Genomic DNA, 24,422 nt, shown 5'->3' with positions numbered 1-24,422 from the left:
GTTTAGTTTAGTTTAGTACAAAATTAATAGTCAGAATCTAAATTCAACCATATTGTAACATTAAAAAAGATAAATGTCTTACGTTACATAAATGAAATAAAGAAATAAAATAATAATAATAATAATAATAACACTAATTTATTTGAACTTTTTTTTTTTTATTCTCGCTTATTTTCCGTCGGTCTATTTCCGCCACTGTTGTGGCCAATTACCGACGCCCAGGGAGGCGAATCCACACCCAGGTCCCTAACTCACGACCCGTTTATTAACGGACCGGCGCCAACGGCTTTACTTCCTCATGCGATGGAAGGCGTGATCCCAGAGATTTTTCGCCTCAGAAAATCTCCCGGTGTCGGCTAGGATTGAATCTAGACCAGTTGGGTTGGTTGTGAGTGGATCACGCCACCTCACAACCATCGACACCTATGTCGGCGGTGGGATTCGAATCCAGGCGTCGAGCGTGGTTGGCGGAGACGTTACCAACCACACTAGGCCCCCGCTCTATATTTGAACTTGTCTGAATGATAAAAAGTACAGAATTATATCAAATTCTGTTATCATACGCTTGAATGTTTGAAAGTATGTTTTTTGAAGCATATTTATAACAAAATTTTTACCATTCCAACTAATTCTGATCTTTATCTGCCAAAACTAATATTGAGACCCAGTTTAGAACACAAGATGATACAAAAAGGTCGTAACAAAATATCAAGATTTGTTGTAATCCTAATATTTTTGACTGATCGGGATAATATCGCGCATCGAAATGATGCACACTGTCATTCGTACGGAGATGTCCTTTTGTTTAATTTTTGTCTACTCAATTCTATTTCTGTTAAGAAATGTTATTACACGATCAATGATAATAATTTCCACAATCTCCGCACACAACGTCTCGTTTCAAGAAAAAATGTCAAAATACTTTTAGGGGAAAAACGTTGGATAGCAAGTATTCATTTGATATGTTTGTTCAAGAATGTATTTAGACAGTGAGCCTTGTCAAGTCGATTGTCGTAGTAAAAAATTGTTCTACTGTTACCAATTACAAGCCTGGACAAATCAGTACTATGGAACGGGGTGAAATTGATCATTTTTGCCTTTCTCCTAGAAAGGTATAGCAATCACTTGCAAAACCGAAAATATAAAAGTGCTCCAAAGGGCCGAATGGCATATATCACTCGACTCAGCTCGACGAGCTGAGCATTTTCTGTATGTGTGTGTGTGTCTGTGTGTATGTGCAGATTTTTATTCTCACTCACTTTTCTCATAGATGGCTGGACCGATTTTCATGAAATTAATTGCAAATGAAAGGTCTTGTTGTCCCATAAAACCCTATTAAATTTCATTGTAATCGGATTTTTAGTTTCGAGGTTATGTATCATATAGTAAAAATCATAAAACATCATTATCGCGAAAACTACACAACCGATTTGAACAAAATTGGTCTCAAAAGAACGGGCTACCTAGAAAACCCTTAAGTTTTGAATTTTATAAAGATTGAACATGTTGTTCAAAAGTTATTAAAAGAAACGTGTTCTGAAGACTGTTAAATCTCACTCATTTTTCTCAGAGATAGCTGAACTGATTTTAATAAAATCAGTGTCAAATGGAAGGTCTAGTTGCCCCATAAGACCCTAATGATTTGTTTTGCGAACGGACTATTAGTTTGCCTGTTATGTTTAAAAATGTGAAATCCAGCTATGCAAAGGAACATATTCCGATGACTACTTGGACTCACTCACTTTTCTCAGAGATGGCTAGCCCGATTTCCACATAATAAGTGTCAAATAAATGGTCTAGCTGCCTCAGAAGACCCTATTGAATTTTACTGTAATCGAACTGTAACTTCATCTGTAATGTACCGACTTGTGAAAATCACGAAACTTCATTATCTCAGAAACCACACAACCGATATGATCAATATTGTTATCAGATGAGCGGGCTAGTTAAGGGTTAACTGATGAATTATGATTGAACACGTGGTTTCAAAGTTTGGCTGCCCTATACGTTCCCATTTCATTTGATTATAATCGAACTTAAGCAACTGCTATGTATTAAATTGTTAACAATACAACGAAAGTCTGTTATCTCAAAAAGTACATGACTAATTTGAACATTACTAGTGTCATACGAACGAGTTATCTCTCAAACTCACAAATAACAAACTTCATAACAATTTGATATGTGGCTCAAAATTTATGGAAAGAAAAGAAATTCAAAGGCTATTTAAAACTATACCTGCTTTGATTGATATATGTGGCCTTAACATAATTTAGGTGTGGTATCGTACTATTTGAACGTTTCAAATTCATTGATTCCTTGCGATGTGTTTAAAGTCTGCAAATGCTTAACCAATCGGCCATAGGATATGATCAAAGTCAAATAACAACTCGTTTGAAATGATTGGTTTTAATCGAAATGACAACATCCTCGACTGTTGGCTTGTGTACATCGCTTTAACTCTAAATATATTTATATTGAGTGGTATTCGGTCATTTTCAGCAGATTTTCTGGCATCAATCTGATCAATTTGAATTTACAATTTGAATATACAGCTATACGCAGTGAGAAGTGCTACTACGAATTCAGCTTAGAGTGATATATTTTTTTAGTTCAAGTTTATATTATTTCAAATGCAAAAACGTAAACGAATGCTAGCCACAATTAAATCTTTGACCGTTGATGCTCAAAACATAAAGCTATTAGACAAAAAACGATATCCTTTCTAACCCTTGAAAAAGATTTATATTAAATCGAAACGTCGGAAATAGAAAATAAATTTTCGTTTTGATAAGCAGATGACTGGAAAGCCGATATACTCAATTTTACTAAAGCAATTATCAGTCGTAAGTTGTTGAATCATATTGAGTATTATTTGGTCATTTCCCACTGTTGCCTAGAAGTTGCAATTTAGCAATTCAAAGTGGTGCCTGAGGACAATTGTTAGCTCCTTGCATCATTCTGGTTCCAGAGATAGTCATATTGGATAGTATTTTAGGTTGTTTTTCGCAAACCGGTAGTCGCCATCTTGTATTTCAAAATGGTATTTAGGATACTGGTTAAAGAAAAACTCATATTGGGTGGTATTTGGTAATTTTCAGCTGTTTTCAGAAACCGGAAGTCGCCATCTTAGAATTAAAAATGCTATCTGTGGTCGATTTTAGCTCCTGTGTATTATTCTAGATCCGGATATTATTATATTGGGTGGAAATCGGCCATTTTTGGCTGTTTTCCAGAAACCGGAAGTTGCCATCTTACAATCCAAAATGTTATCTGAGGTTGATTATGGAACATATTTGTTACCACTAAAAACATTCACCTGCCAATTTGGTTCCATTTAGTTTATTAGTTCGCGAGATGTGCAGAAATTTGTGAAGAAACATGTACTTCCAGAAGAGGGAGGGGCGTCGAACCATTATGGACATACTTGTTACCTCTTAAAACATTCACTTGCCAAATTTGGTTGTATTTTCTTGATTGGTTCTTGAGTTGTGCGAAATTTGTGTTTCATTTTTATGGCACCTCTTCCTTATAGAAATGGGAGTCGGGGGTCAAACCGTTATGTACATATTTGTTACCATTAAAAACATTTACCTGCCAAAGTTTGTTTTTGTGATGTGCACAAATTTGTGTTTCACTATTATGGACAAATTAGTTACCCCTTAAAACATCCACATGCCAAATTCGGTTTCATTTGCTTGGTTTGTTCTTGAGTTGTGCAGAAATTTATGTTTCTTTTGTATGGGATCCCTCCCTTCCAGAAAAGGGAGGGGTCTCAATCTATCATAGGAACCTTTATCGGCACCAAAAACCCCTACATACAAATTTTCACGTCGACCGGTTCGGTAGTTTTCGCGCCTATATGGATCAAACGAACTGACAGACCGGACTACATTTTTATATGTATAGATTACAACATCAATACTTTAGAACCTAAAGAGTGAATATACATTTATTAGATTGAAGCGTTCATGTAAATCTATTATTACAAATAAAAGTTTGAATTAGAAAGGCTGGGTCTGACCGCTAGGTGGATTAATTTAGGTTTTTATAATAATTTCCAATTAACTAGCTTCATGTACATTTTTCCCGAAATAGTATAATTTTAAAACAAGTACTGGTATGTGCTCCAGTAAACCTCTATGGCTATTGGTGAAATTTCTATCGTCTACTTCATGAAATAAATTGGATAATTCTATAAGGTACTATGAGGTAAATTGGGGTGAAATTGATCACCATTGAAATCCATACATTCTTTTGGCAGTGTGCTTTTTTTTCGATATGCTAAAAATAAATGATGATTTCTGTACTGAAAAATATCATTTACAGCTAGTTTGGAAATGAAAATAACGATATTTCAAGTTAAAATTTGTTTATTTTGGTTCACGAGCTGCTTGTTGCTAAATTTGCTCTTATTGTAATTGATTGTCGTTAAACTGTATTGATTGTCGTTAAACCAATTTCCATTCGGTTTGTTGCAAAAGCTCAAAAACTAGCTCTGAAATTAAAATCTATGTGGTTTCCAGCGAATTCATCAATATTTTTTCAATGATATGGAATGATCATTGTTGAAAATTACATTTTTTGAGCTTCTATCAAACTTTACTCACTTCTCCAAATTTAACGTAATTAACGCTCAACTAAGATTACTTTAAGTAAATTCAATACTTTTTCTTGTTATTTGGAAACTTGTTTGATCAAATTTGATTGAGTTTTGAGTGAGTTAGAAGAATTTTTCGAAAATATGAAAAATTGTACCGGGCATGCGAGAGTTAACTTTGACAGGTATGTGAATCATGCAAAAGTTGCGTTTAAGGACACGTTAACATTGCCTAGTGTTGTAAGAGCAGTATCTTTTGATTAGTATTTTCTATCACGAATTTTCAGGTGATCAATTTCACCCCATTCCACGGTACCATGTTTGTACATAATATATCGAAAATTTCATCCATTAGCAATTGCGTTGTCTTTGCGTGTAAATTCTCAGGGTGATGGACCCCTAGAAAACAATTTGTGCTACATATCTTTATAGTACACAACAGAAATTTTCGATTAAATATCGTGCCTTAATTCTTTATTACGCAACATAGAAAAATATTCTCATACTCACAACTTTTTCTAAACCGCTTCTAACTAGAGATACTCAGAGAGAGAGATAAGCGATGAAAAAAAAACGCCAATTTGGCAACTAGGTTTCACATGTCAGAGCTGAAAGATCTCGCAACTTTTTCATTCGTATAACTGATGGTGACGGTGGAAGCCCTGGGGAACAAAAAAAATACTCACAAAAACCGTGAAGGTGTTAAATTTAATGTTTGTTTAATTTTATAGACTTTCACCATAATAGGGTGTTTTGAGGGTATGTATATTATTTTTTGTTTTGGTAAGAAATGTCAAAAAAATACATATTCTCCTGACTTTTTTTTAAACAGTAAAACTATTGAAAAAATCAATTTCGAATTTTAACAACTGTAAGCAATTTTAAGACTTACTCTACCGTCAAGAAATCATGACACAGGGAGGCCAGGTCATTTTTCAAATATCTTCACACTCCACAAAACAATGTCTTTATACATAGGAAATCTGTAAACACGGTCCCCGTTAAAAATTACAAAGCTTCCAGTGACACATTAAATCGAGTGCGGTTAATCAACCGACTATTAGGCTTCTACTTATTCACACGCGCTCAAATGTTTTCGATATTAAGACATGTCTTCACATCTGGCATCTCTGTCATAACACGTAAACCAGGGTTATATTTTCCACAAGCTAGCAGCAGAAATGTCACTTTGCTTACTATCAGGGTTATATTCCCTAAAAGCCAGCAACAGCAATGTCACTCTGTGCACTACTTGCCAGTTAGTAAAAATTTAAAACAAATATAATTTTTCAATTTTAAAATCAAAGAAAACTCGTAGAAATCTAAAACAAATTACGCAATGCCTACTGAAAGATCGGTTATCGATTAGTATAAGAAAAAGCAGGTATTCTTCCAAATTTAAACCCCCTATTGATCATTATTGTGTTGACCATACAAAAGGTTTGTGAACCACCAGTTAAAAATCACTGTGATAAAGCAATTTTGGAGCCCTCTTAATTCATTGTTTTGCAAAAAAACATGAAAAACGTGTGAAAATAAAAATATCCTTTATTGTATCTAATTGCAATACCTCTCAATACCTCTTTCTTGTTCGTTTGGCTCAGATTTTGACATGTTCGTTTGCCTCACTCTCTCAACATTCTCTTCGCATATCTCTCCCTCTGAGTATTACTACTTCTAACCAATTTAAACAGTGTTGCCAGTAATTCGGCGGGTGTTATGTTACAGAAACGAGACTTTTTTCAAAGAAAACTTATTCATGAATAATGCACTTGTGCGTTGCTTGTGTGTTATGTGTTTCATAAATGTAGTTAAAATGGTAATATCGCAAGCTTAAGCCCATTATGATATCAATCAAATATGCAGTGATTGATTGAGAGAATTGTGATATCATTTTGGCGCATTTGGTATGTTGTTTAATTAACACAACGATCGGACTTACGTCATTAAACCAAAACACCTGCACAGTGATAACTGTCAATAATCATTGCAATGGCAGTAACTAAATATGATGTTTATAAAAAATTTGATTTCTTAAATTACATTTTATATGTCGTGTAATCTACCATAAGTAGCTGTATTAATAATTTCGTTTGAGATCAACAAAAAAAACTATAATGTAAGAGATTAAAAAACACTGCTACTCTTGGCAGATTTCACGACATATAACATGCAAATGAATACTACAAGCGTTAAAACAGTGTTGATAGTGACACACTGTTAATATTTGTCAAATTAAATAATAATTGATTACTATAGTTTTAAAGAGTTGTTTATGTTCCTTTAAATCGAAACTTGTTTTAATTAAATTTAATCAAAATTAAAATAGTAAATCTACAGCAAGCTTTTTAAGTATACAAATTGTATTTGTACCCTTCTGCTTACATCCAAAATATCGACAAGAGCACTTGTAAGCCTTAAATCTTAATTCTGATCACGATATGCACACCAACCTATGAAGGACATCCCAGCAGAAAATACCACACGGTAAACCAAATGGAATACTGCAACCCACGACACCGTTGAATGGAAACACGGGTAAGGGAATACGGGATTCTCGTCTAATGTTTAGATAAAATATTGTTCAATGTGTCAGACATGAATGAAATATTATACATGTATTACTTATAAGAACATAAATAATTTGGGTCTGACCACTGCGCACTGACTTTACTTCGCAACAATTGCCGCTCCCAAGTTACTCGAAAACATTCACCTGTGATATCTACCTTTTGAAACTCTATCAAAACATTACTTTTGTTATTTATAACACGTCTCTCAATCAATCACTAACACTGTTGATTTGCTCAACATCATCGTTACGTATTATGTAGACAGTATTCTGTCCATCCCACGTAACAGGTACATTTCAGCCCAAACGAATAGAACTCAGCGAACACGCCTCCTCTCGCTCACCACTTTCCATTATGGAACGGAAGTCAACCATGAATTTCCGTTGAATGTCGAAAGCAACGTGCTGGAACCACGTACCAAAGCTTCGCTGTTCGTCATCGCCACCTAATCACGTAACGTACAGAAAGAAGGTTACAACGAAAAAAGACCTTGTCGTCACGCTTTACGGGTTTCAACCAACGCAATAGAGTGAAGTTTACGCTTTGGTGAAAGACCGGAACGATTCTGTCTAGGATTCGACAATGTAGGTAGTGTTGGGCCGATTTAGAAAATGGGATTGTTTAAATGGTTTCGAAATACAACTTTAAAGGCAGCCATCGTATGTTCTAATCATGGCTCGGTGTAATAAATGACGAAATTGTTCGAACAAAAAGTGAGGGCTCCGAGGTTTGCTATTTTGCGTCATTATATTGTTACAACTGACTTTCAATCATCCAGCAGTCAATGAAGTGCACACTGCAAGTATTATAAAAAATATGATCCCAATCAGGTGGTTCATGGATTTGATAGAATTCGGGGTTCCAACACCAGCAACTCTATATGGCTCAGCGATCAAGCTCCTGTTTCCCGTTAAACAAGGAAGAAACGCTCCTTGGTTTGGTACAAACACTCGAATTACAAAGCCTTTTTGCCATTCTCCTAGAAAGGTATAGCAATCACTGGAAAAACCGAAGGTATAAAAGTGGTCCCAATTGCCGAATGTCATATATCACTCGACCCCTTTCGACGAACTGAGCATTTTCTGTATGTGTGTATGTATGTGTGTATGTGTGTGTGTATGTGTGTGTGTATGTGCAACTTTTTTTTCTCACTCACTTTTCTCAGAGATGGCTGGACCGATTTTCATAAAATTAATTGCAAATGAAAGGTCTAGTTGCGCCATAGATTGCTATTGAATTTTATTGTAATCGGATTTTTAGTTTAGAGGTTATGTGTCAAAATGTAAAAATCACCAAACATCAATATCTCAGAAACCACACAAACTGGTTTCAAATGATTGGGCTGCCCCCAGAACCCTTAATTTTTGAATTTCGTTATGATTGAACATATGGTTCAAAAGTTATGTAAAGAAAAGTTATCCTGAGGTTGTTTAAACTCACTCATTTTTCTCAGTGATGGCTGAACCGATTTTCACAAAATTAGTGTCAAATAAAAGGTCTAGTTGCCCCATAGGTTGCTATTGAATTTCATTGCAATCGGATTGTAACTGTGTCCGTTGTTCATAAAAATGTGGAATCACATAATGAAAGTAAACATATTGATTTTCTCCTAACGATCACTGGCTAATTAAAAGGTAGAAAAATGATTGAAATGGCCGAATGTCATATACTACTCAACTCAGTTCGACGAATCGAGCATTTTCTGCATATATGCATGTATAGGTGTATATGTTTGTGTGTGGGTGTGTACGTGTGTATGTGCACCTTTCTTTCGCACTCACTTTTCTCAGAGATGTTAATAAAACAATGAAAGTCTATTATTTCACATGACTTATTTGAACATAACTAGTGTCATACGAACGAGTCATCTCTCAAACTTACAAATAACAAACTTCATAACAATTTGATATGTGGCTCAAAAGTTATGGAAAGAAAAGAAATTCAAAGACTATTTAAAACTATACCTGCTTTGATTGATATATTTATGTCGAGGATCTTTTTGAACTGGAAATTTTCTCGACTCAGCAATGGGGCACGGTGTATCGTTGTACTTATCCTACACATGCAAAATGTGCCAAAAACAATATCCAAAATGTTGCCTGAAGTCTGAGGTATTAGTTACCACTAAAATCATTCACCTGCCAAATATGGTTCCATTTAGTAGATTAGTTCGCGAGATGTGCAGAAATTTGTGCAGAAATTTGTGCAGAAACATGTGCTTCCATAAGAGGGAGGGGCGTCGAACCATTCTGGACATATTTATTACCCTTTAAAACATCCACATGCCAAATTCGGTTTCATTTGCTTGGTTTGTTCTTGAGTTGTGCAGAAATGTATGTTTCATTTGTATTGGACCCCTCCTTTCCAGAAGAGGGAGGGGTCTCAAACTATCATAGGAACCTTTATGGGGACCAAAAACCCCTACATACACATTTTCACGTCGATCGGTTCGGTAGTTTTATTTATTGGATTGAAGCGTTCATGTATATCTATTTTTACATATAAAAGTTTGAATGAGAAAGGCTGGGTCTGACCGCTAGGTGGATTAATTTAGGTTTTCAACATTAACGTTTGCGGTAAAAAAATGGACAATAATTGCCAATTTTTTCATGGGTTTACCATTAATCGCACTGACGAAACTACTCATGCATCATCAATAAAAGTAACCCATGAGTTAGCAAAAAAAATTGATTTGATTTGATTTTTTTACCGCAAACTTGATACACAAAAATATGTCGTATAAGTACAAGTATGCACTGAATTGAAAACAACTTATTCACTAGATAACAACACCCTTGCAATAACGCATTGCTATTGTCCTTAAGATTGGCTGGTTCAAATTTCAAAACAACTATAACTCTATCATAATTTCCTATTATGTCAAAATACCGAAGAATTCAAACAACGGAATTCAAAAAGTGCAGTTCTCAGAAATGAATAGATACATAAACTAGAGCACTCACGTCCAATTTCACCAATTGTGAGAACTCAATCTCAATTTTCGAATATGATTAGAATAACCTTGAATGGTGAAAATGGAGTTATCGCAAAAATATTTGCATTCCATAAATATTACACTCACCTTAAACGTAATTGGTAAATCTTTGATTGTGACTTGAACTTCCAGACTTTGCGAGTCAACACTAGAGGTGACATTATTGATGTTATTACTATGGTCCTTATTACTAGTAGCACTCATATCTGCTATTGTGGACATTTTTGCTCCAATGTATTACACGGAAATCTTGTTGAACTGTATGTTACAATTTTCCAACGCTCATTACGGATGAACTAATGTATGAAAATTTCACCAGCTCTGTTTTTTAATACTGTAATCTGTTCTAGTATTTTTTGCAAAATAAAAGTGCCACTACACTAGGTTCGAGTTGGACAATGAAAAATAATGGATCGCTCGCGTTTCTTCGATCTACATTACTGCCGTTGAGGTCCAAATCAATCTATGAACGCAGTGTGTATACGATAGCTAGACCAAAATGAAGGTTATCTGGAATTGAGAATAAAACAAACAGTTTTTATAACGAACAAACGACATACATTTCCTATGTGTAGCATAACGAATATACTTCAATTTATCATACAAAAATAATATTTCACAAAAGTGATCGCTGATAATTTATGAAAACGCTTTAACAAGTCATCCGCAAATGCAGTAGCGGTTAGTGTACACAATCACAAGAACACATTCCGATGGTTTCACGCTTTATTCACAGCAAACATCGGGGAAATGAAAACGATTTTTGTTTTTATTAACAACTATGCCCTAATTGTACCGTATAGCCATTATGGCAGTTAGTTTCAATGACACGACTTTTGATATGCTAAAGTTTCACGAAAACAAATATTAACGACCAACACAAAATATGAACTGTAATTTGTACTCGGCTGAAACACTTTCAAACCAGAAATGGTATAGCTTCGGCTGATTGTAGAATAATGTTGACTTACTTGAACTTGAAGGTTGTGGATACATGGGAAAAATAAATGAATAAATATGCATTTTTGAACGATGAACTTTACTGTAATCCGGCTTGTGGAGAAGGACCAATAAATAAAATTACAATTAAAACGACATCACTGCCAAGTGGTTACATTGTTTTAAAAACCGCACATTTAGCAAATTAATTTTGTTTCAATTTTTTCCCAAATCTCCAAAATTCGAAGAAAAACGTAATTGACAGGTAGAGAATCAGTCGTGATCAGTATCGTTGTTGATTTTTCCTACTCACTAGAGCTGTGCAGTTTTTTACAAAGTTATTAAACTTTGTAGAAAATACGAAACTTCTATCTCTTAAAAATTTCAATGTTAAACGTGTTTTTGTAAAATTTGACTAAATTCCACGTTTTTTGCGATATTCATATGAATTTTCCTTTGATAGACATTGTATATATTCGTTCTTTTCTAACTTTAAAAGCTTGTTAAGTATTATTTCTTTAACAAAAAAAAATCAATAAAAATTACATTCAAGAAGTCAACAAAGTTTAAAATAATGGCAGTGAACTTATTATATTTGTATTACCAAATGATGAAGATTTTAACCAGATTGTTGAACTATACACAAGTCTTTTTGTTTCCCAACCCTTTCATTTTTTGGTAGCTTTCATAGCTTTCAACCAATCATTGAATCAATCATTAAATCAAAACTAAAGTATTTTATTTGACGTCGTATTTTCATCTTGCTCACAACTCGTTCTCAGGTAGTTTTCTATGCAACCAAAAATAACATGAAACGACATTAACATCCGCATATTTTTCTCACACCTTGACCCACGTAAACTAAACATAAAGCTAGCTTTTTGGAAGTTTGATACTAGTTCGCTTACCTGGCCGTTTTTTTTATGGGAAAACGAAAGGTTTTGTACTGTTGAATTGAGAGTTCCCTCCATTTGTTTGTTTCGCTTATGTTCACCTACCGTTTACTGTTCTCACACAATGTAGATTAATTTTTCATACTAAATTATAACTCCATCATGAAAGTTGAACTAAAACGTGAATGAAGTTTCACACAACTGTGTTGCCGACAAACAACCAATATATCTGTTGATTAACCTTTTTTTTAGAGGTCCAACTATTCGTTGCGAGAAAAAATCCGGTGTATATTATCTTTTAGTTTATTAATAATGCTCCGATTACACCCAGTCGTTCTCGATTGCGATTTATGATTATACTAATCATCACTATTAACTGAATTGAATAAAACAACCTTAGTTTTTTTTTTAATTTTTATGTTCAATTGGACCCAATATTTGACTTTAAGCAAGATAATGTAACCGTTCTTTTCAAATGTCACCGATATTAATTCATAGCCAGTTTAACTCGAATTTAAATATCAGGTACACATCAATTCTTAGAGCAATTAAACATACTTGCAACAAACCGATCTGTGCTAGTTATACACAACCGGACCTTGATTTTACTCGTGCGTGCAACGGTTCGCTGGGAAAAACGCCGAGAAAATTCACATGGTAATAATTTCGCGAAGCCGATATGAATTTAAATAAATTCATGGTACACACAGAGTGTAAACAGCAAGCAGGAACTGTAATTAAAGAGGCAAGCTGATTCCAGTAGTGAACCCGAAAATTTACAATCAATAGTTATCATTTAATTAGAAGCATATACGTTAATTAATTGAAAAGATACTTAAAAATTACTTCAGGAAACTCAGCTGTGTACTGTGCTGCTAATAATCAAATAAAATCAGTAAAAAAGTAATTCGATATCGATTTAATTTCTAAATTGAATGGACAATTTTGTTATATTTTAGCATCAATTTAATTTCATTAATAGAAATCGCATAATTTTTCTTCGGACACAGCGGTTTTCTTATATTATACTTTAAGTCATGCGTATATGTTCATGATAGCCAGAGAAACTTAGACTTCAGGTGATGAAAAATTTAAAAAAATATATATATTTTAATTATGTGATATATCTTTTTTTTTCTTCACATATATCATTTATTATATATACAAACAAAAATTCAAACTCAGCTGAAAAAAACACCGCGGATCTGCTAAAGCATCGAAAAACAGCTCCCGGTTTTCACGCTAGCGTCTCAAACGTACAAATGAAATGAATTTTACACACCACGCTGAACAATAAGTCCATAGTCCATAATAAATAGAAAACGTGGCCGTCCGTATCAAAATTAGTGTCCATTTTCCCACCCCACGGTAACCCTCAAAGTGAACGTAATTTCTCTCGTCTTCACTATTATACGTATGAGAAAGAGCTGCTTCGTAGTCACCAGTTTATCATCCGACCGTTTTAGTGATGAGCCGCTGCCATCGCCGCGATGAAAGTGCAATACCAAAACATGGAGTGTTTTCATCCCACGTCTATCTTTATTCAAACGAAAAATTTTGTCTCGGAATTAAGACAACATGGCAAATGAATTGGTATTTTGGCTGAATTGAAACAATATTTGATATTTCAAATGTGAAATTCAAAACGATTAATGAATCCAATAGAAGTATCCAGCAATTGGCAACCGTGAAAAACATTGCATATCAAAAAAGCTTTATAACTAACACATTACACTTCACTTGACGGTAGCTGGCCTGTAAACTCCTTACCGCGGGATTCGGATAGTTCTCAATTAAACCTCGAGAGCTCAGTGAAGTTTATAAGCCTCACTTTTACCTTATCGCGGCGCCACTGCCAAAATGATCATCGAAAGTCCACGCGTAAAATGTAGCTTCACTTTTTTTTGCTGCGTTTCAAACTCAGGCTGGTGAATACAATGTGGTCACCCAGAACAGGTCAAAGTTTTGAATTTAATTGGCTGATAATATCCGAAAATTTTGTACTATACACGACACAATCGTAATGGCAAACTTCTTTACTTGTAGGTAGTTCAACAAATGATGTGCTGCAGAATATTGACACATTTTCTACAGGTTGGTACTAATACAGAAGTAATCGATGATTCATGTTCCGTGCGATTGTTATCGAATTTGATAAGCGAATAAATAAAATGGACTGCAATGAGGCTCGCAAAAACTGTTTATCGGTGTAACGTAGCAATACTGGAGTACATGTTTTCAAACTTCGATGAAACTCTGCCCTATTTATTGAAATTATATTACCATTCAGCTGTTAATAAGTGTTTTCACCATTTGACAATTTAGGGAAAAATTATGAGAAAAGAAAAGACTAACAGCATTTGCCTTGAAATCGACACAACTCAGAACTTTGCAGGTGTTTTATGAAAACTATAATGTGTCTATAATGATGCACTCAGCGACACTGGAGGTTTGTAGACTTTGATAAGATAACAGTGAAAATATATGCGATCCTATAAAAATTACAACAATGATTTACTCGTGAAAAAAATCTTATTTGATAGACCTGCTATCAGTGTTGATAACTCTTATTTCGTTTATATGTGACTCTTTGAATATTTGAAAATTTTCCACCCTCTTCAAGAATAACTATATTCTCTACGAAAATTAGCATCTATCTACATAGCGTGTAGAAAAATCACATATACCATTAGATGCTTTTTAAACGTCTGTATGTAAGGTTTATCTGTTGCAAACATTTATAGCTTGAGAGCAGCGTAGTCGCAAGGTAACAGAGTTCACCTTGACGAGTGATCATTGGTTCGAACCTTAGTTGAACTAGATCATTTGATGTCAAAGGACTTTTAACCATGGGTTAATTCTCGGAGATCCCGCAGATCCCCACAGATTCTACAAAATATTTCAAAACAAAATAGGCGGAGGGACCCAGTTTAAACTTCTCCAGGTGGGATACGGAACCTATTTTCAGCAGTTTATGCCTATTTTTACTTTGCTTAATAAATAGGCTATGAAATTTGTAAAAGGTTTTATAGCTAGTAACCTAATTTACTCAAACTCTTAATTTTAATAAATATCGATAGTCTCATTAACAGAAACGAAAGCACTGAATTTCTGGCTGTTTTACGAATATTTAAAATACTATTCATCACAAAGCAATCTTTGAATAAACATCAATCGATAAAAACCAATCTGCTAGAATGTTCAAAGTAATAAATAAGTTATGGAATTTGAAAAAGATTTATTAACTAGTAACCTAATTTGGTCATAATGTATAAAGTAAACCTTATTTGTAGTTATAAACAGGCTTGTTATTCTCCTTAATATGTGGACAGAGCAGAGTGAATATTCACCGTTCACTTCTTAACCAGCGTTTATTCTGCTTTGTGCTATGTTCCTACCGCTCGCAGAAAAATTTTACACTTTCTACTTTCACCACAACTAGGGTTAGCAATCCCGGGAACGATTTCCCGGGAAACAGCTTTTCCCGGGATTCCCAGATCCCGGGAACAGAAATATTGATTCCCGGGATCCCGGGATCCCGGGATTCCCGAGTTCAGCGAAAAATTTTATATGATTCACTATAGTTTTTTATGCATTATTGCAATAAAATTAAATACGTCAGACTGGTGCGACCTGAAGTAAATCATTTAATAAAACTCAAAGTCAGTATAGTATTTAAACGTAAAAATCATCTTTGCAGGTTAATTAGTTAGCCTTCAAATGCTTTAAGACTTACTCATTTTGAGTCGTATTGAACTGATTATTTAGTATTCTATCGATTCCTTCCAGTTTGTCTTGTCACAGAAAACCACCAAACGGCGAAATAACGTAGTTAATTTACCAAAAATCTTCCTTGGAATCTTACGTTCTTATCAATAATGATATAAACTCCAAAAGGGTTTGAAATGTTGTTCTGTCAATGAAAACTAGATTTGAGACGCAGTTTATTTAAAATGAATCACAATGGCACAGCAAATATATTTAAATGAAAAAAAAATAGCGAATAGGTTTGCTACCGCTCAAGTAAACAGTAAATATTTACTGTAGTGTAAAAAACATTTTGCCCAAAAAGTACGTACCGAATATAGCAAATATTTTTCGCGACCAATGCCTGCCTAAAAGCCCAAACACAATGGATACGTTTGCGTTGCGTTGACGTTAATTTGACAGAAAATGTATGGGCTAACTGTCAAATTGCCGCAGCCGCAACGTATCCATTCATTCAAACAGCGGTGATTCAGCAGACTTGAGCAAAGTTTTACAGAAGGAAATAAAATTTTTGAGCTTAACGGAAAATTGTCAGCGGATCTGAAGCGATTGTTTGACGACATCAATACCCTTAATTCTCCTCTTCTGCAAATTTATGCTACAAAAATCGATCACGAATTTTTTATGTTAACTTAAAAATGTTTTGTATTTCATTTGTTTTTTTTTGTTTTTCATGCGGATTGAGAATGAAATTTTAAACAATTTTTGTTAGGCGTCGTACACAAATTACGTAACGGTAAAAATCTAGATTTCAGACCACCTTCCCCACCCCCTATGTAACGATGGGTAACGTTCGATATAACCCCCCCCCCCCTAAAATTACGTAACGCTGAACAGCCTGACCTCCCTCCGAAATTTTCAATTTCGAACAAACATCACAGTTACGTAACTGTCTCTACTACCCCCCTCCCCCCTACGTAACAATAAGTAACGCAGACTCAAGCCCCCCCCCCCCTTCGTAATTTGTGTACGACGCCTTACCTTTTACTGATGAACTTCATTGAAAATGTCATTTTGCTAAAGAATTTGTCAGTTCCCGGGCCCGGGAATTCCCGGGAAATTCGATTTTTTATTCCCGTTTCCCGGGAAATCGATTCCCGGGAATATTGCAAACCCTAACCACAACTGAGTGAAACAAGTGTGGTGAATCACTCTACTGTGAATGCATAGAAAAATCATTATAGTTTATTATCTCTCTGGAATGATATTTCAGATTCTACCGCGGTGCTATTTTGCAAACTACTCAGATACACACGATGCGCTGCTCTCTTCAGACAAGTGCGTTGCTTTGCCCACCAGTGTGAGAGTAGATGTTCGCGCAGTGAAAAACACTCTCCTACACACTGGTGAATTTTTTTCGGCAAAGTTAAATTTCGTGTATCAAAAATCGATCGTTTAACGACCGCGAAATTCAATAACGAGCATTTGAAAAAAAATGCAGAAAATTAGTTCAGTAGTTTGACCGCAATCGTAAACACGGCGAAGTCATTTTTTCAGAAACACGAGTTAAACACGTACAAAGTTTCAAGTTTAGCTTATGCGGCCGTGACGAGGCGTGCTTCTAATCGCGTGACTTTCTCCCTATTGCTCAGATCGCTCTGAAAAATTTGAGAGATTGTCCCCAAGAAGTTGTACTTTAAGATAATGCGAGAATTTTTTTTCGAATTTTTGTAAACTAAAAATGTATATAACCTCTAAATTTGATCACTACACAATGTATACTTTTTAAAGAATCTTTCTTGAAAAAAATCGTTATTGGTATCAGACAAATATTTAAGCTCTTCAATGCTTCTGGTGGGGAATAGTCTCAGCGCGGTCCGATCGCATAGACTCGTTGTGTTTGCTCTTCGTAATGATCGAGCGCAACGTTGTTTGATTCCGTCACCTTCGCAAACCCTTCCTTTTCGCCGCAGTATTGGAGATGCAGAGCCTTCGATAGAAAACAATCCTTCCTCACGACCACCTTTTTCACCAAATAGATTTGCTGTCCAATATTCCAGATTTTTCATAAATTTATTTTCTCTTTCCCGCCAAAAGGTCATCATTTCAAGTTTTGCACAAAATTTAGCAATTTTGTCAAATTCAAATGTTGATTTCTTCAAGAATTTTATCCGAAATAATGATCTTTCGTCCCACGAAGGGACTATCACATTTATCCTGATTTCTTTAACTTGAACTGGCAACGCTGCTGTTGAAGCAAACATAGGAACCTACTAGACAAGACGAGACGAGCGGCGAGTTACTCGCCTGACCAATTTTTGTATTCCAGATGGCGAGTAGGCTGGATTTCATACGATTAGCTCGTCTGAGTTAACTGCTCGAGTCGTTCGTGACTCAGCTGTTACCAGCCAAGTTTCACTCGCGTTCCCTAACACCCTTGTTTTGAGTTGCTCGTTTCGTCTTCTGTCGTAGTACCATTATTTGTTATGTAGACAATACACAACCATACGTGTCAGTAGGCAGAATCCTTTTTTTTAGGAGAAGGATTTGTTAGTAGCTTAAGTATTTATGATAAATATTAGTAAATAATGAGTATGTGTGTCCAATCACAAATGGTGACTTCTCAACACTGATAGGCAGAATCTAAATAAAAATATTTGCACTGCGACTGCTGGAAATGAATTAGCCCGAATGCGATGTCAATTAGTTGGCATTGCCATCCAATGATTTTGGAATAATTCCGTTCATCATTATGATGTCTGCATTAAGCAATTAAACCGATCGTACAGACAATGTATGGAGATATTTGGCCTTGAAACTGTTTTAAACTGGTCGATATCACTAATTTCGCAAAACATTGATGTGGTTTGACTGTTGCGTGAACATTTTATAAACCAATGTACTAATTCACATATCCCACTCCCACTGAAATTTATGGCTTGGTAAATATCGCTCTATCTTTCAGAACTACAACGTTTTAAATACATTTTCAGATTTGTTTGCCGTTTTTAAGTTTTTAAAATCTGTTATCTAGAATTTACAGACGCATCGAAAAAGTAATTACTGTACATCCGATTCTTTTTTTTTGCACGAGTGAAAAACACGAGTTATTCTGAGAAACCGTGCAAAAATATGTGTTATTTCGAGAAATCGTGTTTTTTTTACGTTTTACATCCGATCCCTCTTTGCAGGAAGGATGCGTCCCGTATAAAAAAGGCCTAAAAGTGTAATTTTGAGAAACCATTCAGAAAATGAGTTTTTTCGAGAAACCGTGAGAAATAAAACCGTGTTATATTCGATTCATTTTTTTTTTCACGGAAACGACCCGTGTTATTTTGAGAAACCGTGCATAAAAAGAATCTGGTGTACCGTGACTACCGTGAGGATTAAAAAAAAAGAATAAAGGTGTTAAAAGAACAGCTGGTTCTACAATCGCCACATTTCCGAAATGTTTTTCCAAATCCACCCTAGAATCATCGGAAAAAGTATCAAACACTTTACGGAATATAAATATTTCCACAGTAACTATAATTTAGAGTTGAATTTGGATAGCCAATTTTTGATCGTTTGCTTAAATAGTATTGTTTAAATATTGAACCTCATTATTTGCGATATCGTTGCATAACTAAGTTTTAGTCCAAGCAACCAATGGATGGCAAATATGAAGATTACAAAAAAAAAAAATTCGCGTGGTTCGACAAACAGGAAAATATTAATATGAAGTGGCTGTTTCGGTTATTATTTGAAGAAATATGTTATTTATATTGAAAATAACTAAAATTCTGCACAGAGTTGAAAAATTCTAATTTGGTTCAATAGAACGTCTACAACTTCTATGAAAATAAAATAATTTTAAATTTCTAAAACAACACATATATCAGCACACTATAATCAAAAAATAATTTGATAACAAGAGAATTTTTAAATGCCAAAAAATATAAAACAATTAAGTTTTCTTTAACTTCAGGACGAACTCTTTAATTATACCTTTCACTCAAGTTTCGCACACGAAGCGCCACTATAACAGATGGCGCACTATCCGGAACGATAAATATTAATGTATCGTAACATGTAAAATACTTTCACCAAACAGAATATGCTTGCTGCTGCTTCCTTAGAATAATAACGATCGTAATCGATCGATAAACAAATATAACCATAGACGGAGGAAAACAGTGGTGTTGGCGGCGATTTCACAATGAGGGGAAGTTTGAGGTAGCGCTGCCTCCGAATGCGTCTTGTTGGGGCAGTTACATGTGAAACAAGACAGTTTTTGGGAAAAAAAGATTGTATTTACCATATAAAGATCAGTACAAAAGTTTACAAGTGAATGTTTAAACACTGTTTAAGAGTATTAATTTCACTCTATATCTTATTGTTTTACTAATGGGAATGTAGGAAATAAAGATTTTTTATTAAATTGAAAAGTTATACTTAGAAAAGTAATTCAACCTACTCCGCATTTTAGTCCAGAAATGAAAAAAATGGGCAAAAGTTATTTTCTCGCGAACGTTACATTTTAGAGCAATGAGACTACATTTTAGAGTAAAAAAGGACACTTCCGTTTACATTACCTGTTCTGTGATAAATCCCACTGCAAGTGGGTTAAAAAATATATTTTCTCGAAAAATCAATTTTGTTTACCACCGTCTTTAGCATAGTTTTCCAAAATAATATAACAAAACACTTTGCTGAAGCCACTAAGTACCTATTGCTCAATCCCACGGCTATATTACCACCAATTGAAATGTTCATGTGCTCTACATACAGAGCAGTTAACATTTCTTGCGGAAAATTGCAGAAACTTGTAAGAACATGGAACATGGAACAAAAATACTTAAATGTAAGTTCATGTATATACCATGTTGATTATTGTTTATGTTGGAAAAAACATAGCATACTTTGCATTTTCACGTTCAGGTGAATTTCCTTGAATATTATTGTTACGTGTAAACACGTGGTTTTTGAAAATTCTATAAACTTTCAATAACTACCTGTTATTGTTCCCTATAGAACTATTAATAACTACATATATCATATGAACTATATGAGCGGAATTATTAAACAAAAATTTGAATTTTCGAATGTCACGAGCTAACATGCAATGACAATGCTTTAGAAGACGTGGAAACTCGATTAGCTGAAGTAGGAATCCTTCTCTCGAGTAAGCGCAGGTCATTTTCTTCAAAAATTGCATAACGACATACACAAAAATAATAAAATACTGGTGTGAAAAACATTATGCCTAAAAGTAATTAGGTAGTTGCGTTATGAAAAATACTCGAAGCCGTTCTCAAACGTGAACATTATTTATAAAGCGACACTCAATATTTGTAATGATAAGACAACCAATGCAATGCAACCAATGCAAACAACATTTTGAACATCCACTCCACTTTCGGAAGCAACTGAATATTAACCAAAGTATTTTTCTTATAAATAACAAACTCAAACTGTCTGAGCAGCGTGAATCATCCAGACATGGCTGGTTAAATTCACTTCGCACTTCACTGACACTCAATTAGGTAGTTAGCTATATTTGTTGCTAATAAACGTCTTTGTGAATCTTTTTCTTGCAGGTTTTCTTCTCCTCACAGCTTATTAAATAGGCTAATGATGCGATCACTTTACGAGAACGCACCTCGTCCATTCAACGCGTACTACGTAACCAATTTCGGTTTTGGAAAGCTAATTGATTTCCAGACTTCAAAAAAACATTACACCCACCGCTGCACGGTAGCCACGGTAGACAAATGCCGACTGTCTCACACAACCTTTCGCGTGCAACGTATACGGCAGTGCATGGGGAATCCTTATCAATTGTTTGTTCAGCGCAAATTATAAACGGCAAAGGCGAGCAGACAATGAATGGACAACGGTTGACGCACACGATTTGTAAAACACTATCATATACTTCACACGCGATGTATAACTCGAAAAGCAAAAAAATCCAACACTTGTGCACTGTTCAGACCCCAAAATCAAACTGCAATAGCCAACCAACCAACGGAGACCCTCGCACAATAAACGCGCACAAACTAAGTAGGTACACCCGCTCCGGAAAAGAAGGAATCTCTCTATTGAGGCAAAACAACAAACCAAACTGACCCGTAGCAACTCTCAAACCTCCTAGCACGAGCGCACCGGAGTGAAATGAGTCAGTCTGTAGCCGCCGAAACCCTGCGGATTCACCTGCTTTCGACCGGAGCATAAATTTCAAATTGCTTTGCCCACACTATTGCTGGCTCTACGAAAGCAGCAGAAAGCTAAAAGTTGCTCATGCTGTTCACTTTTTGCACGTTTGTTATTATTTTATTATTCGTATTCATTCTTTTCTATCAGCATTCACTAAGTGATGTAGAAATAAATATTTACCTTTTTTATTGGGAGAAAGGTATTATTATCCATCTAGAGCAGGAAATCACAAGGAAAAGTAGACCTATCATAGTAAAATATCGAAACTATTCTGTCTAATTCTGTATGTCTCCCTTTGCACCATTTTAAAAAGCGTAGAGTACGTTGTTTAAACGTCGAACTGAATATTATTCGAATGCCTTTTTACTTTAAAGTTGTGTACAAAATGTTTATATTACATGCATTAGAATAATTACTATGGAACAGTTTTAAACGTTGAACTAATTCACCTAGACTAGAAACTAAGAATATATAAGTTAATGATTAGCTATAATAAAATTATAGCCACGTATCAACATGACTATATCAGAAACTGTTTACACCCTTCTAGGTGGAATAGTATTATGTGATACTTTGTTATATCTACAGCGGTCTAGTATTTGAATCGTTTAAACGGATAAGTGTTAACCGAATGAGGCACACATTTGAATGATAACAAAAGCAATGTTATTCGCTACCGGAATAAAATCCCTATTATACAGAAAGGTAGGTCACGTGTATGATTCATATCCATGTGCATTTGTGGGTGCTAATTGAGAATTCATAGGGCACTAATTTTTACACCAAAAGAATGAAAACACTTATCCAATTAGTATCTGTGTGACTTTTATGATTTTGGTTATAATATGCTCCTAGATCGTAATGTACGAAAGTAACAGAATCGAATACAATACTTTTCCGATTCCTCAACCAAGAAAAATGTGGTCTTCCCCTTTTGCTCCACGCTTGTTGCACTTGCAATACTGTTTTACATAGTTTATATTTATTTCGTTTCAATTTCGAAATAGCCGCTTGCTCACCGATACAAGTGCACGCAAATAATAATGCTAAATAGTACACAAAAAACGTCTAATGAAACGCACGCTTAATTTCCATACGCTGCTTTCCTGTTGTACTTCCTGCGCTTGGCGACACGCAATGTACGCCGGCTTGTATCAGGTAACGACGGCGTATTCTAGCCGCAACCGGCGATCGCGACGATGACGATTTACTGACGGATTTTGCGACGCTACTATATGCATGTGCTGTTATGTTTCGTTTAGTATTACTGTACTCGCATGCGTTTGCGATCAGCTCAATTTCAATTGAATTTAGCAGTAACCTGCTGTCGGCTTCCCCGAACATAGATACCTACTAGCGATTCAAGATAGGTGCCTGAGTGCAAGTAGCGTTGAACACTTTATAAACAGAGTGACAGAGTTTATTTGACCAGAACGGAAATACAGGTAGACCAGCAAAAAAACGTTATATTTTGATTATATACAAAAGGACGGTTCACTCCCAGTCAGATGACCAAACTGTTTTACATCTATACGAATTGATAAACTTTTCACGCAACATCAGCATTCGAAGTCGTGTATTGCATAGCTAATTATCAAAAATATTGTTGTTCTACTTAACACCAAGAAGTCTCAGAGAAATTGATCTTAGGACATCAATTTTCAGTGTCACCAAATGTACTAGGTACATAATTTAAACAAATATGTAATGGCAATATGATTATAGCCCATATCTGGAAAAATATTGATAACACAGTGCAACAATTTTTTTGCCTTGGCTCCTATGTATGATTTTCTGATGAAGTTTGATGCGAAAATAAATTTCCCTGAGTTTGAACATATTTCAATTTAAGGGGCAACAATGGTGCCATTTTGAATTTTTGAGAAACCGTTAATTTTTGTTGTTTTTTTTGACGCCATTTTGTTTTGAGGCCAAATATCAAAATTCTAAGAGCTTCTCCACATATTAGCATCCTTTTACCCATCTTTTGAAAAAAAACAGATCTTAAATCGGACAAAAACTGAGCTCAAAATGGTGATCTACGAAACCGGTTTTGGCATAGTTTTAGTATATTTCACAAAGCAAAAGAATATCGATTATTTCTGAGTATTAATTAATATCACTTTAATATTCTAAAGTGGTAGTCAAATTATATCCTATTTTGAGTAAAAAAGTCTCAGAAATCGAATGGTAGGTGTCTGATCAACGTGAAATGTCAGCAAAATGTCGATTTTGCCCCAATTCCCCTACAATACTAAAATAGGTTTATCTGCTGACATTTTACGTAGATCAGACACCTACCATTCGATTTCTGAGACTTTTTTACTGAAAATAAGATATAATTTGACTACCACTTTAGGATATTAGCGAATTACCATTAATGCTCAAGAATAATCGATATTATTTTGCTCTGTGAAAAATATACTAAAACTATGCCAAACCCGGTTTCGTAGAATCACCGTTTTGAGCTCAGTTTTTGTCCGATTTAAGATCTGTTTTTTCAAAAGATGGGTAAAAAG

General features: G+C 34.9%; 1 protein-coding gene across 12 annotated transcripts in view; it reads right to left on the bottom strand.

The window, feature by feature from the left end:
* LOC129721868 (uncharacterized) overlaps positions 1-23,131 on the bottom strand; it is a 30,777-nt gene extending 7,646 nt beyond the window's left edge. The window contains exons 1-2 of one of the 12 annotated variants that reach the window (XM_055674947.1): positions 22,986-23,131; positions 10,256-10,678 (exon numbers count right to left, since the gene is read on the bottom strand). In XM_055674947.1, the coding sequence (XP_055530922.1) occupies positions 10,256-10,390 (135 nt within the window). In that variant the 5' untranslated portion in view covers positions 10,391-10,678; positions 22,986-23,131. The other 11 variants (XM_055674945.1, XM_055674948.1, XM_055674937.1 and 8 more) reach the window with 11 other exon arrangements.
* Positions 23,132-24,422: the final 1,291 nt, after the last annotated feature.

The sequence above is a fragment of the Wyeomyia smithii genome, chromosome 2 (genome assembly GCF_029784165.1).
Source record: "Wyeomyia smithii strain HCP4-BCI-WySm-NY-G18 chromosome 2, ASM2978416v1, whole genome shotgun sequence".
Taxonomy (NCBI): domain Eukaryota; kingdom Metazoa; phylum Arthropoda; class Insecta; order Diptera; family Culicidae; genus Wyeomyia; species Wyeomyia smithii.
This window is presented reverse-complemented; position numbering and strand designations above follow the sequence as displayed.